The 14,014-nt window shown below is 40.1% G+C and overlaps 1 protein-coding gene across 3 annotated transcripts in view; it reads left to right on the top strand.

The window, feature by feature from the left end:
* LOC139166919 (uncharacterized) overlaps positions 1-14,014 on the top strand; it is a 49,961-nt gene that overhangs the window by 3,681 nt on the left and 32,266 nt on the right. The window contains exons 2-3 of one of the 3 annotated variants that reach the window (XM_070751155.1): positions 7,926-7,982; positions 12,748-13,662. In XM_070751155.1, the coding sequence (XP_070607256.1) occupies positions 13,050-13,662 (613 nt within the window). In that variant the 5' untranslated portion in view covers positions 7,926-7,982; positions 12,748-13,049. Of the gene's footprint in view, positions 1-7,925; positions 7,983-12,747; positions 13,663-14,014 lie in introns of those variants that run through there. The other 2 variants (XM_070751156.1, XM_070751154.1) reach the window with 2 other exon arrangements.

The following is a 14,014-nucleotide window of genomic DNA, read 5'->3' as shown; positions in this document are numbered from 1 at the left end:
AAGTCAGCAAAGCAGGCACCAAACACAACGATCAGATAATCCTCCACAATGGCCAAACCCACAGGCTGCTATTTATAGCAGCCTCACTAATTACCACAGCCCCACCCAACCACAGGTGGCCTCATTTTCTTTGATAATCTCTCAGTTGTTGCTGCCTATGCATAGCTCTCTGCATGCGTGGCTGTATCATTAACTCTTGTTCTGAATCCAAGGAGGAGCTAGATAATTGATCTCCTTCTGAGCTGTCTGCCACACTCTCCTCCTCCCTGTCACTCATGTCTTCTTGGTCAGAGGAGCCTTCCTCAGCAGATTCCACCAGGAGCAAAACAGGCCTGCAGCATGTGGATGTCTCCCCCACATCCACAGTCCTTGGGGCAGAAGCTGGGCCAGAGCTAACCACAACACTTATGAACACAGCTTTAGTGTTCTTTCAGAGAAAGGTCTACTGACAAATTACAGCTGTTTGTTAAGAAGTGGTTAATCCTGCTGTACTAAGCACCCATCTACAGGGTGTGTTCCAAAAGTAATGCAATTGAATTTCCCACGCCGCTCCTATTGGTCGGAGTGGGACTGGAACACATGGAGTAGGTGGGGGGCAAGCTGTGGGTTGACCGTGTCATGAAAAAAATGGAATGGAAATTTCAAGTGAACTTTTGCAACGTATAGAAATTGAACCTGATTATTTGGGCAACGTCATCACTGGTGATGAAACCTGGGTTTTTGAATACGACCCAGAAACAAAATGCCAAAGCTCTGAGTGGCACACCAACCAGTTCTCCAAGCCCAAAAAGGCAAGAATGAGCAAATCAAAAGTGAAAACAATGCTCATTGTCTTTTTCAACAGTAAAGGAATGGTCCATAAGGAGTTTGTTCCTTAAGGACAGACAGTTAACGCTGCCTTCTACGTGGATGTGCTGGAAAGACTCCAAAAAAAGGGTCATCAGGAGGAGAAAAGACATCTCTGCTACCTGGCAACTCCATCACGACAACGCGCCTTGCCACAACACACTACAAGTCCACGAGTTCCTGGCCAAACACCAGGGGCCAAAACGCCCCAGCAGACTTCTTTTTGTTCCCTTGGATTAAGACAGCTCTGAAAGGAACCTGTTTTTCATCCATAGAAGAGATCCAATCAGCCATGACAAAGACCTTGCGAGAGGTCCCTGAAGATGCCTTCCAGGGCACATACCGGTCATGACAGAGTCGCTGGAAAAAAATGTGTAGAGGCCCAAGGAAAGTACTTTGAAGAATTTTAAGTGGTTTTGCAAATCTGTTCAATAAATTACTTTTTAAAATAAATTGCATTACTTTTGGAATGCACCGTGTATATGTGCCCAACACTGTCCCATTAAGGAGAATAACTGTTGGTATTTTCTTGCCAGAAATGGAAAGGAAAGCATAACTGGGGAATATAACAATCCCTTACCTTAATTTGGCTTGCAGTAGGGATGTAAGAAAGTGTCATTCACCTGTCCCTTATGTTTGCAGACCAGGGATCAGCAGCGCAGACAGAACAACTCATGCCAGTATACTTATGTGCCAACACAATCATTTGTGAATAGCATTTTGATTTAATGCAGATTTAGGGACCAAGAAAGCAGAGAAAAAAGGGAGACTTGGGAAATGAGAAGATGGAGGAGTTTCACACATCATGAAAGATAGTGCTCTAAACCTCAGCTATTTCTGTGCCAGCGCAGCGCATAAACTGTTTATCAAGCTTGACAACTTGAGAATAAATTGATTTCAACTCCCAGAATTTCCCGGTCTGTGTATTGCCTCTAGGGAATTCTTGGAGTTGAAGTCCACATGTGTTCAAGTTGCCAACTTGAACCCAGGCCTCGCAGGGCTGAGAGGTGCAGTGGAGGTTGGTGAGGAGTCAGCTTCGCTCCGCCTAATGAGTTGTATCAGTCAGTAGCTATTTAACCCAGAACAAAGCAACACTGGAAACAGCTCATCCATTTCACGCTGTGTGTTTGCTCAGCCATCGTGATTCTTGGCGTGTTATCGTGATTAGTGCTGTGGGCTGGAACCTTGACTCTGTTCCTGCATTTGGACTTTGCTCTTGGCCTCTTGAATCTTGGACTTGGATTTTGTTTTTGGTGCTTTATGTTTAGACCCTGGACATATCCTTGGATTTTGAAACGGGTGGAAAGCCTACGGACTTCCTCTGTGTTCCTGGACTTGGGAATTCGACTCATTTATATATAAATTTTATTTACGGTCAAAGACCATCAATATAATATTAATAATAATTAAAAGGAAAAAGAACAGGAAACAGGACTTTTGGCTGAGCAACCAAGATTGACCCATTGTAACTATACAAGAGATGTACATATCTTGCTATGAAGGCACACCTTTGCAACGAATTCCCGCTGCTGCTGCTGTGCAGAATCTGGCCACCTGTGCCGTAATCCTGGCCTGCTCATCCCCAAGCAACCACCGGAGATAGGCAACGTCCGAGCGGCCAGGATATCCCTCAATAAGTGGTAGAATATGCTTTCTCCTAATGTCAGTGTAAAAGGAGCATCTCAGGAGCATGTATCTCTCAGTCTCCACCTCTCCTGAGCCACAAGGGCAAAATCTTTCAGTGGCTGGAGTATCCTTGTAACTCATTTCATTTTATGCTGGTTCCTGCTTTGGATGAATCCTGGGGAATACGTGTGCGTTTGTGAATGGGACAAGATAATGGCCTATGCTGGGGTAATTCATGAAGCACAGTACTGCCATTCACTGGTGGTATCTGAAGGGAACTGCTACAGTTGCTATAGTTTTAATCTTAATTTAATTTAAATAATTGGAGTCAATAATGGCTAACAATTCTTAGTGTTCATTTCCCATTTTGAGAAACAAAAATTTAGCACAATCTCTTCCCTTGCCATTACCAGCAAAAAGATCAAAATATACTGTGATATTTACTACTTTCAAATGCAGTGATACCTCGTCTTATGAATTTAATTGGTTCCGGGACGAGGTTTGTAAGGTGAAAAGTTTGTAAGACGAAACAATGTTTCCCATAGAAATCAATGGAAAAAGCGATTAATGCGTGCAAGCCCAAAACTCACCCCTTTTGCCAGCCGAAGCGCACGTTTTTGCACTGCTGGGATTCCCCTGAGGCTCCCCTCCATGGGAAACCCCACCTCCGGACTTCTGTGTTTTAGTGATGCTGCAGGGATATTTCCGCAGTGCAAAAATGGGTGGTTCGCCGACGATGGAAGTCTGGAGGTGGGGTTTCCCAGCGAGGGGAACCTCAGCGAAATTGCAGCATCGCAAAAACACGGAAGTCCTCAAAACCCCACCTCCGGACTTCCGTGTTTTTGTGATGCTGCAATTTCGCTGAAGCTCCACTCGGTGGGAAACTCCACCTCCAGACTTCCGTTGCCAGCGAAGCACCCGTTTTTGCACTGCTGGGATTCCCCTGCAGCATCGCAAAAACACGGACGTCCGGAGGTGGTGTTTCCCATGGAGGGAAGCCTCAGGGTAATCCCAGCAGCGCAAAAATGGGCGCTTCGCTGGCAACAGAAGTCCAGAGGCGGGGCATCCCAGTGGCAGCGGCTTGGGTGTGTAAGGTGAAAATAGTTTGGAAGAAGAGGCAATCTCGAAAAGTTTGTATGACGAGGGGTTTGTAAGACGAGGTATCACTGTACAAGCATACAGGTTTTACATTCCAATTTTAGAAACAGGGATTTGTTTATTTCATTATTATACAATTTCTGACAAATAGGCAACGAGTCTACTTCAATTATTTCATTTGCATTTATTTGGTGGATACGTTATAAACTTGTCTCTGCTACAATTACTAGAAATTAAATTAAAATGTGCCATAGTACTGTACTTTAGTAACCATGTACAGTACAGTATAATAATAATAATATCATTGACTAAATAATAGAAATTGGAAGAGTAATGACCAAGATGACATTTGACAGTGTTGTTAAGAACCACAGTTATTTTTTTTTAAAAAAACCATAAGTATCTACCACAAAGGCTTCCTTGCTTCCTCCCACATTGTTTTCAATCATAATTATGGGACTGACACTGAATACAAAAAGAATATTTTTAACCAAGTGTTGAGATGATGCAGCTGTACTCATTCTTAATCACCCATTAATGTTTCCTCAAAAAAGTACTGTACTTTTTGTTTGTTTCATTTACCAAAGGTCAGCATACTTGGAAGCAATTGTCATGCACCATTACAGACCTTTTTACATATTTTTCTTGTATTGTTCTAAGCTATCATGTGCGCAAATGAGTCAATTGGTATGCAGATTGTCTGTCATTAAGACCATTTGAAAATCAGCTTTGTCATTGCTTTAGAGTTGGAACTTTGGATTCATGCATATACTTTTTGAATATGTTGTGGCTTTCAGAATCGCTCTGATGGATGGTCATGCCAGACTGAATAGTTCTGTAAACCATAGCCAGTCTGACTGACTAGTGATTTATTGTTCTTCTATCTCCAAGTAGAAGTAGGTTGGGAAGAAAGTTTAGTTCTTAAAAAAATCAAATGTGGTATTACAGAGGCATTGTTATATTTTAGTATGCTCTCTTATTTTACCTTTTAAAAAAATATATAGCAGTTTGTGCAACTCTTTCCATCAAAAAGCTAGGACTGGGAGCCCTACTAATTTTTCAAGTGCCATAGATACAGTGTTCCCTTGTTTACAGCGGGTGTTACATTCCAGGACCCCCCCCCCCCCCCGCGGTAAACGAAAATCCGTGAAGTAGAGACGCTATATTTATTTAAGGCTTTATAAACCTTCCCCCACACTTTTACGCTACATAAACCTTTCCCATTCCCTTAATAACCATTCTCATACTGTTCTGAGCATGTATTGTACCTTTACACTTACTGTAAAATGTCTTGAATTCCTAAACCTACACGATGAAACGATGCTCTACGTGAAATGGCCGAGTGTAGGAGCAGACTCAGAGATGGGGAAGCTGCACACAGACAAAAAGTAAACAACGTGCTACTGTACTGAGCCAATCAGGCTCTGGGATTCAAAGCAGCACTCTCTGATTAGTCATAAAAATAGGGGGCGGCATACAAGTCTAATAAATAATAATAATAATAATATTTTCCATAGATTGAATTCCGCAGAAAACCCGCAAAGTAGTGAAAATCCACAATATATTTTTTCCAATAATATTTTATAAAAATTAAGTCCGCGAAAGGTGAACCGCGAAGTGGCGAGGTACCACTGTACTGCGTTTCCCCGTAAACACAACCTGTCCCCCAAATAAGTCCCAGCCTATTTTCTATGCATGTGTCTAATATAAGCCCTTCCCCAAAAGTAAGTTCTAGTGAAGGGGGATGAGCATGCGCAGCATAGGAGTTGGCAAGCATGGAGTATCTGTGCAAGCAACAGGTGGAAGCAGAGGTAGGGGGAGGTAGGCGATCCGGACAAGCCACATGGGCCATGAGAAAACCAATCAGTAGTGGACTGGAGCGGTAGTGGCCTGCCCTAGGAGGCTCATCTTTGTGTCTCTTGGCTTGCCTGCAGCCCCTGCAGTATGTCAGGATTGCCTGCCTTCCGCTCCATGCGTCAGGATCGCCTGCCTCCCACTCCATGTGTAGGAGGATCACTTGCCTTCCACTCGCTGCCTTCTGCTTTCCACAGCCCCAGAGTGCACCGACCAAGATACTATCACCCTGCAGCTGCTGCCAGATGCCATCGGTCCCTGAGCACTTGCCGGCTCTTGTGTGTGCACCAGGGATGGGTTCCCCGTTGGGTTGATCACCCTGAATTTACCCCAAAATAACCCCTAGTGCTGGGGTTTTATTTTCAGGGAAACACAGGTAGTAGCATGGTTGGACATCATGGCATTATCAGCATGTGTGGGTGCTTACTATTGCACTTTTGTTGTTTATTTGTATTGCTCTCATTGCTTTATTTGTTTACATTTTAAATATTTATTTTTCCAGTTTACTGTTGTAAGCCTTCTAGGTCTGGTGACAAGGCCATATTTGAAAGACCTTCTATGTGGGATTTGACTCAAGGAACAAAATGGCTGCTTTTGTTTGGCTCAATTTTAAGGTGCCCAGAAGGCATCTTACAGTATATCCCTGGGGTTGGGTTGGTTTTTTTTTTTGTTTGTTTGTTTGTTTTTAGGGAATAATTAAGAGGTGAAATAATTCTCTTAGCTGTCTACAAGATTTGTCTTCAAAGTGAACTTTTTTTGTATGTTACTTTAGTAGCCATTTTCTACATTGTACTTTTAAACAAAAACTGAAATCAGGGATCTATTGGAGTTTGAGGTGAACCAAGTATCCAAGTCATGCCTGCTTTTAATATTTTTAATATTTTTAAGAGTTCTCGGAGAGGGGCGGCATACAAGTCTAATAAATTATTATTATAATAATAATAATTATTATTATTATTTCAATTCAAAGTGTTGGTGATGACCTACAAAGCCCTACATGGCATCGGACCAGATTACTTATGGGACTGCCTTCTGCCGCATGAATCCCAGCGGCCGATTAGGTCCCACAGAGTTGGCCTTCTCCAGGTCCCGTCAATCAGACAATGTCGTCTGGCAGGGCCCAGGGGAAGAGCCTTCTCTATGGCGGCCCCGGCCATCTGGAATCAGCTCCCTCCAGAGATTCGCACTGCCCCCAGCCTCTTCGCCTTCCTCAAGAGTCTCAAGACTCACTTATGTCACCAGGCATGGGGCAATTAGATCAAGACCCCCTGTCTATTAAATTTGGTGTATGGTTGTAATTGAATTGGTTGACTGATTTTAATATATTGGGATTTTATTGGTTGGTTGGTTGGTTGGTTGGTTGGTTGGTTGGTTGGTTGGTTGGTTGGTTGATTGATTGGATTTGTATGCCGCCCCTCTCCGGAGACTCAGGGCGGCTAACAGCAATAATAAAACAGCATATAATAATAATCCAATACTAAAAACAGTTAAAACCCCGTTATTATAAAAACCAAACATACATACAGACATACCATGCATACAATTGTAAAGGACTAGGAGGAAAGAGTATCTCAATTCCCCCATGCCTGGCGGCAGAGGTGGGTTTTAAGCAGCTTACGAAAGGCAAGGAGGGTTGTAGTTTTTAATTAATTAGATTTGTTGTACGCATTGTTTTATATTGTGTCTTGTGAGCCGTCCTGAGTCTTCGGAGAAGGGCGACATACAAATCTAATTAATAATAATAATAATAATAATAATAATAATAATAATAATAATAAATATTTCAGTATTGATCAAATTAGAAATGAAGTGGTATCTTATTTTTAGTAGTTCTTTTTATTCTTCTTTTGAGCTATTTCCCAACTCTTCTAGTAATAGCTCCATTTCAGAAAAGCTCTTGACCCTGAAAATTCTCAATTTTTCCCCATTAAGGGTTAATGGAACCTCTTTTGGGAATAATGCACAAATTCAGGTTTGCTTTCTAGTTGTCCAATTTGAGTTCTTGAGATTTTATTTATTTATTACTTAGATTTGTATGCCGCCCCTCTCCGAAGACTTTTCCTTGTCTTGCACTTTGATTTCTACCATTTCCAAAGACTAGGATGCTTACTGTAATTAGATCAGAATTTGTAAATCAAATAAAGTATCATGAGTCTAATCACTGTTAGGTACTTTGTAATGCCATGGTTAAAAATGGCTTGAATTACAGGTTAAATAAGTTAAGAGTCTTCGGAGAGGGGCGGCATACAAATCTAATAAATTATTATTATTATTATTATTATTATTATTATTATTATTATTATGAAAAAGAGGAGCTTAGAAAGAATATGACACAAATTTTCTTAATGTATCATGTATGTCTCTAATCAGAAATTTTGGTTCCATCTTACAGTGGCTACATGTCTTGATATTACATCCCCAGAGTTTTCACTATGTTTTAGTATAATTGATTAAACTGATGTAAAATAATTAAACATGAACTTATTATTTATTTATTGCAGATACCCATGCTTCAGCAGACTCAAAAAATAATATTAAAGAAATTATTAAATACCTTGGTAAGTAGCCATTTTCTGGAAGCATAATAACACAACATATTACCATACAAATATGTGTGGAATGTTTAGTTTTGTATTTGTATTTAAAATATAACCCATAATGTGAGCTCTCTTTCCTTCAAAATAATTAAAAATAGTTAACTGCATATTAATATCGTATTAGTTTTATTAATTTATATTTATTATGGATTTGGGATAGCTTTACATATTTTGTCTGATAACATTATAATTACAAAGTAGTTAAGAGGAATAATAATGATGATGATGATGATGAAGAAGAAGAAGACATTTCAGAACCCCCTGTTAACCAACTACTATTGTTGTCCTGTCATAGTAAATTTGCCACAGATTTTATCTATCCCAAATCATCCAAAAATTTAAGAGTAATTCATCCTGGATCAAATATCCACATTTGTTTCTTAATGGCATCGCTTATCAATTGTTGTCTAATTACAGTAAATAGAATAAATTCAAGCTCTATAGTAAATCTATCTTCCCAACAAAGTCCAAATAGAAGTGGTTCTTAGTTAAGGATAATAAATCCATTTTCAAATCTCTCACGTCATCCTTGGAAAATATAATTTGTCATTTCTTTGTGTAGTTTGACCTGGGGACACAACATTGAAACAGACAGAAATAGAAAGATATTTCAATTCAAGACTGAAAGAAAAATTCAAAAGAGATGAACTACAAATATTTTGCATATACAAAAAATGTAGTAACCTTATTCAATATTAGTATAAATCAGAGGTGGGTTTCAGCAGGTTCTGACCAGTTCCGGAGAATCGGTAGCGGAAATTTTGAGTAGTTCCGAGAACCAGTAAATAACCCCTCTGACTGGTCCCAACCCCATCTATTCTCTGCCTCCAGAATCCCAGTTGATCGGGAGAAAATGGAGATTTTGCAGTATCTTTCCCCTGTCATGCCCACTAAGCCATGCCCACAGAACCTGTAGTAAAAAAAATTGAATCTCATCACTGGTGTAAATCAAGTGAAAGAACTTTACCATCCCAAAACGTACTATTCTTCCTTATGAGGAAAGCAAAGCTTATTCAAAACAGCAACATAAATCAAAAAGAAGAAAAAGCAGCTAGAGTCCAACAGGAGGTTAAAATACATCAGCATTCAACCAGTTGGTCAACTTTTAAAAGCAAAAAGCAAAGTAAAAAAATATACTCCTCAAAAAAATAAAAGGAACACTCAAAGAACACATCCTCAATCTGAATGAATTAAATATTCTCATTGAATACTTTGTTCTGTACAAAGTTGAATGTGCACAACAGCATGTGAAATTGATTGTCAATCAGTGTTGCTTCCTAAGTGGACAGTTTGATTTCACAGAAGTTTGGTTTACTTGGAGTTACATTGTGTTGTTTGAGTGTTCCCTTTATTTTTTTGAGCAGTGTACGGTCAAAAAGTAAACGTTAATATCCAAGCTTGTTTAGAAAATAAGTTGCTGAAAGAAAGATGGCTTTGCCCAATGACTTTCTGATCCCTCCCTCAGCCCTTCCCAGATGAGTCCATGAATGTCGAAAATTCACCTTGGGTCATTCCTAAGTGCTCCCATTCAAATCCAGGGAGCAGCACTGCCAGAGAAGCAGCTAAATCAACAGATTGTCAGCAAGAGAGAAGAAAGGTTCTTACTGCGCAGCAGCCATTTTGGTAGGCGTCCTGCTGCCTCTGTAGTTCTTTAACAGGAGAGGTACAATATCTAGTCTCAATGGTCTCCACACCCCTCTGCCAAGGGAAATTGAGCTGTGGGGGGCAGCCCCGAGCTCCATTTTCACTGGCAGAGGGCTGCAGAAGACTATCATGGCTGAAAATGGAGCCTGGGATGGCCGTACACATTTCACCGGTTCTCCATTTTCACTGGCAGAGTCACCGCAGGCCAGCCATTTGCTGTTTCCAGAGTAGCCTCTTGGGCCAGATCTAAGCACCTGGTGGGCCAGATTTAGCCTGCGGACCTTGAGTTTGACATCCCTGATCTACACCAAAGTTCTTTTTAGTTCTGAGACACCACTAACTTTTTTGTTTTTGTGTAAATTAACTCTTAGATCACTTCCCCCCAACTGCACAGCTTGTTTAATACTATTACAGTATTTTTAAATATACAGTGGTACCTCTACTTACGAACTTAATTCGTTCCGTGACCAGGTTCTTAAGTAAAAAAGTTTGTAAGAAGAAGGAATTTTTCTCATAGGAATCAATGTAAAAGCAAATAATGTGTGCAATTGGGGAAACCACAGGGAGGGTGGAGGCCCTGTTTCCTCCCAGGAGATTTCTAGAGAGACCCACGGAGGCTTCTCCCTGCCTTTTCTGGCCCTGTTTCCTCCCAGGAGATTCCTAGAGAGGCCGCACAGAGGCTTCTCCCCGCCTTTTCCAGCACTGTTTCCTCCCAGGAGATTCCTAGAGAGCCCCACAGAGGCTTCTTCCCACCTTTACCGGCCCTGTTTCCTCCCAGGAGATTCCTAGAGAGACCCACAGAGGCTTCTCCCTGCCTTTTCTGGCCCTGTTTCCTCCCAGGAGATTCCTAGAGAGGCCGCACAGAGGCTTCTCCCCGCCTTTTCCAGCACTGTTTCCTCCCAGGAGATTCCTAGAGAGCCCCACAGGGGCTTCTACCCACCTTTACCAGCCCTGTTTCCTCCCAGGAGATTCCTAGAGAGCCCCACGGAGGCTTCTCCCCGCCTTTTCCATCACTGTTTCCTCCCAGGAGATTCCTAGAGAGGCCCCACGGAGGCTTCTTCCTGCCTTTTCCAGTTACAGTTTCGGAATTTTGGGTTTGTAAGTGGAAAATGGTTCTTGAGAAGAGGCAAAAAAATCTTGAACACCCAGTTCTTATCTAGAAAGGTTCGTAAGTAGAGGCATTTGTAGGTAGAGGTACCACTGTATTAAATGGTTTGAAAATTTTCATGCCAGCTATAAAAATGCAAGCCTTTATCAACAATCCAGTTTGGTCGTGATGTGCTCTGTTAGAACAGAGCATTGCCTGAAGCATGACATTGTAGAGGTAGTTTACACTTCATTCCCTGTTACAGGCCATGCCAGAACTAAGGCAAAGCTCTTTAGGAAATGGTAGAGAGCTTGCAATGCATTTGTGGTGGATCAGAACAAACAATAGCAGCTATAGTTCAATAACATCTCCTCAGGAAATGTCAAGGTACCTGGGATGATCTCATCACAGCCAAACCAGAAGCAGATAGACTGTTAGCTTTTTTAGATATAAAATGATAACATCTATCTTATTGCAACTTTGGTGCCATACTATAGTAATTTTATCAGGGTTTTACCCTAATTTAATAATTTTATCTCATCTATTGTATTGTCCACATACTTTATATACATGTAGTTGTTGATGCTTTACTTAAACTTATATTTGTCTTTGTTCATATACTGTGTTTTATCAGTGTTGTATATAAGTGATTGCATGGCCTCCGTAGGTGCCATACGCTAAATAAATTAATAATAACTGGTTTGGTGGCTCCCGAAGAGAATGAAATAAATTCATGGTGAATTAATCCATCAAAGACAACAGTTATAATGACCATGGGTATATTTCAGGCAGGCCCTACATCAGGGTTGTCAAACTCAATTTCATTGAGGGATATATCAGGGTGTTTGACCTCGGGGAGGGGACGTGGCCAGGATGGGCGTGGCCAACATGACCTCATTGATTGATGATACCTGTGGTGGCCTGAGTGCTCTGCCACCAAAACAGTCTTGACGGCTTCCTTTCTTTGACAGCCCTCTGCCAAAGAAAATTGATCTTGGAGGGGGAAGCTCCAAGCTCCATTTTCACTGGCAGAGGGCTGCAGAAGACTTGCATGGCCGAAAACGGAGCCTAGGATGGCCGTACATATCTCATCGGACCTCCATTTTTGCTGGCAGGCCAGTCATTTGCTCTTTCCAGGGCAACCTTTTGGGCCAGATCTAAGCACCTGATGGGCCAGGTTTAGCTTGAAGGCCTCAAGTTTGACATCCCTGATCTACTTCAGTTCTGAGACACCACTAACTTTTTTGTTTTTCTGCAAATTAACTCTTAGATCACTTCTCCCCCAACTGCACAGCTTGTTTAATATTATTATTTTTTAGTACATTAAATTGTTTGAAAGTTTTCATGCCAGCTACAAAAATACAAGCCTTTATCAACAATTATTGTTGAGTGTTTGGAGGTTTAATTATACACCTTAAACACTACAGCTAGGAATAGAAACCTATCATTTTGCATTGATGTGGTATTACATGAAATAACTGCCACTTATGGATGCAATCTTGAACAAGTGGTATGGTTTTAATAATTCAGTAGGATTTAGTACCAATAAATATGTTTATGATTTCAGCTATAATTATAAATTCTCCAGGCAGGGGCATACCCTATATATTGCAAAAACATTTTATAAAAATACTTCCTTGAGTTTTATAATTTGCAGTTTGTTATTTTGCTTTACTTCTTACAAACTAGAAGTTGGGAACTCTTACTTTTAATATTTTTATAGTCTTCTGGAGGACTTCACATGTACTGTATTATATTAAATATTTAATGTCAACTTATTGAGTATGTTCTTATTAGAAAATTGATGAAATGGCTATTCAAAATGATAACTTACTTGAAGACATATTTAATCACAGTTTTAAAGTAAATATTTTTTAGTCAATGCAAATAGTTTTGAGTAGGCTAGTTATCAAATCAAAGCACTTTTAATTCCTGTTATGCTTTAATTTGTACATCTTCACTTACATGTATTCTTACTTATTATTTCATTTGTAGATCAACAAATCCAAGTTCTGCACGAAAAGAATTTGATGCATGAACATGAAATGACAGAAAAACAAAGCAAAACATTCACTGAAAACATGAATTTGGTAAAAGGCAGGTAGTCATTGTGGTGGGCATTTGTGATCTTTTTGTGGAAAAGGCCATATATTCTCAGTAACAATACAATGGTGTTTTCACTCTGGGGCACCTTAATCTAAAACCCAATTATCTGGCAACCTATCCCTCTCATACCATGCAAAATACCCAAGATTCACAGTATCAATAATGTCACATGAATTATATTTGTAAACTAAATGATTAGTGCAGAGTATTTTGCTGGAATTTTTAACATATACAACTATATTTTTTCAGGATCCTCTGTAAAAGAGAAGGCAAGTCCTAGTAGCCTAACAGCAAAAGAAAGGCTGTTCCCCAATAGCCATTCAGTGCTGATGGGTAACAAGGCTTACAAGATTTCCCCAAATATTCTTATGGATACTCCAGTGAGGCATAATAAAGTGAAGGGTGGAGGATCCGAAGAGGATGGCAAGGAAGGGGCTTTGCTTCCTGACTTGAAACAGGACAAACCTGCTGGTAATAATGGTGGCAGATCATTAAGAACAACTAACATTACTGTAAGATTTCATTCTCCCGACAATTCAAGTGAAACTCAGATTGACATTTACAATTTAAAAGATTCAAGAGAGGTCCCTGAAGTTCACATTGTAGCCACCAACATTATTAACCAAGGCCTTAAAATGGATTCGGTAGCATTAAAAGACAATGGTATGCAAGTGATAGTAAATAGTTCAGTGCATAAGAAAATGAAGCGTATTAAAGGGAGAAGAAAAACTCCAATAAAACTTGATGGTGGAATTACAGGAAGGAGCACGCCCAGGAGCAGTAAGACAAATCATCCTGCAACAGGTAAAGACTTCTTTTAAAAAAAAAAAATTGGATTCACCTTCAAGTGATTATAGAGTTGCACTATTATAATTGTTGCTATGGTATTTTGGGAATGAAATTGAGCTGAATGCAATTATACGTTTTGTTATATAGCTTCTAATGCAAGTTCTTATTATGATGTTGCTTATGTCATTCCTTTTTACAACAATTTTATGAAGGATTCCATTATGATGACTCTTAGTGCTGTGGCATTGAATCTGAAAGGGAATTGCTGAAACTTTTGTGATCACCATCTGCTTGCTAGGATCCTCAAAACACAACTTAAAACATAAAGGCAACAATATAGCAAAATCAATACATTTCAAAAGCAAAA

This window comes from Erythrolamprus reginae, chromosome 4 (assembly GCF_031021105.1).
Source record: "Erythrolamprus reginae isolate rEryReg1 chromosome 4, rEryReg1.hap1, whole genome shotgun sequence".
In the NCBI taxonomy this organism is placed as follows: Eukaryota; Metazoa; Chordata; class Lepidosauria; order Squamata; family Dipsadidae; genus Erythrolamprus; species Erythrolamprus reginae.
Note: the sequence above shows the minus strand (reverse complement) of the source record. Positions and strands in the feature narration are given on the sequence as shown.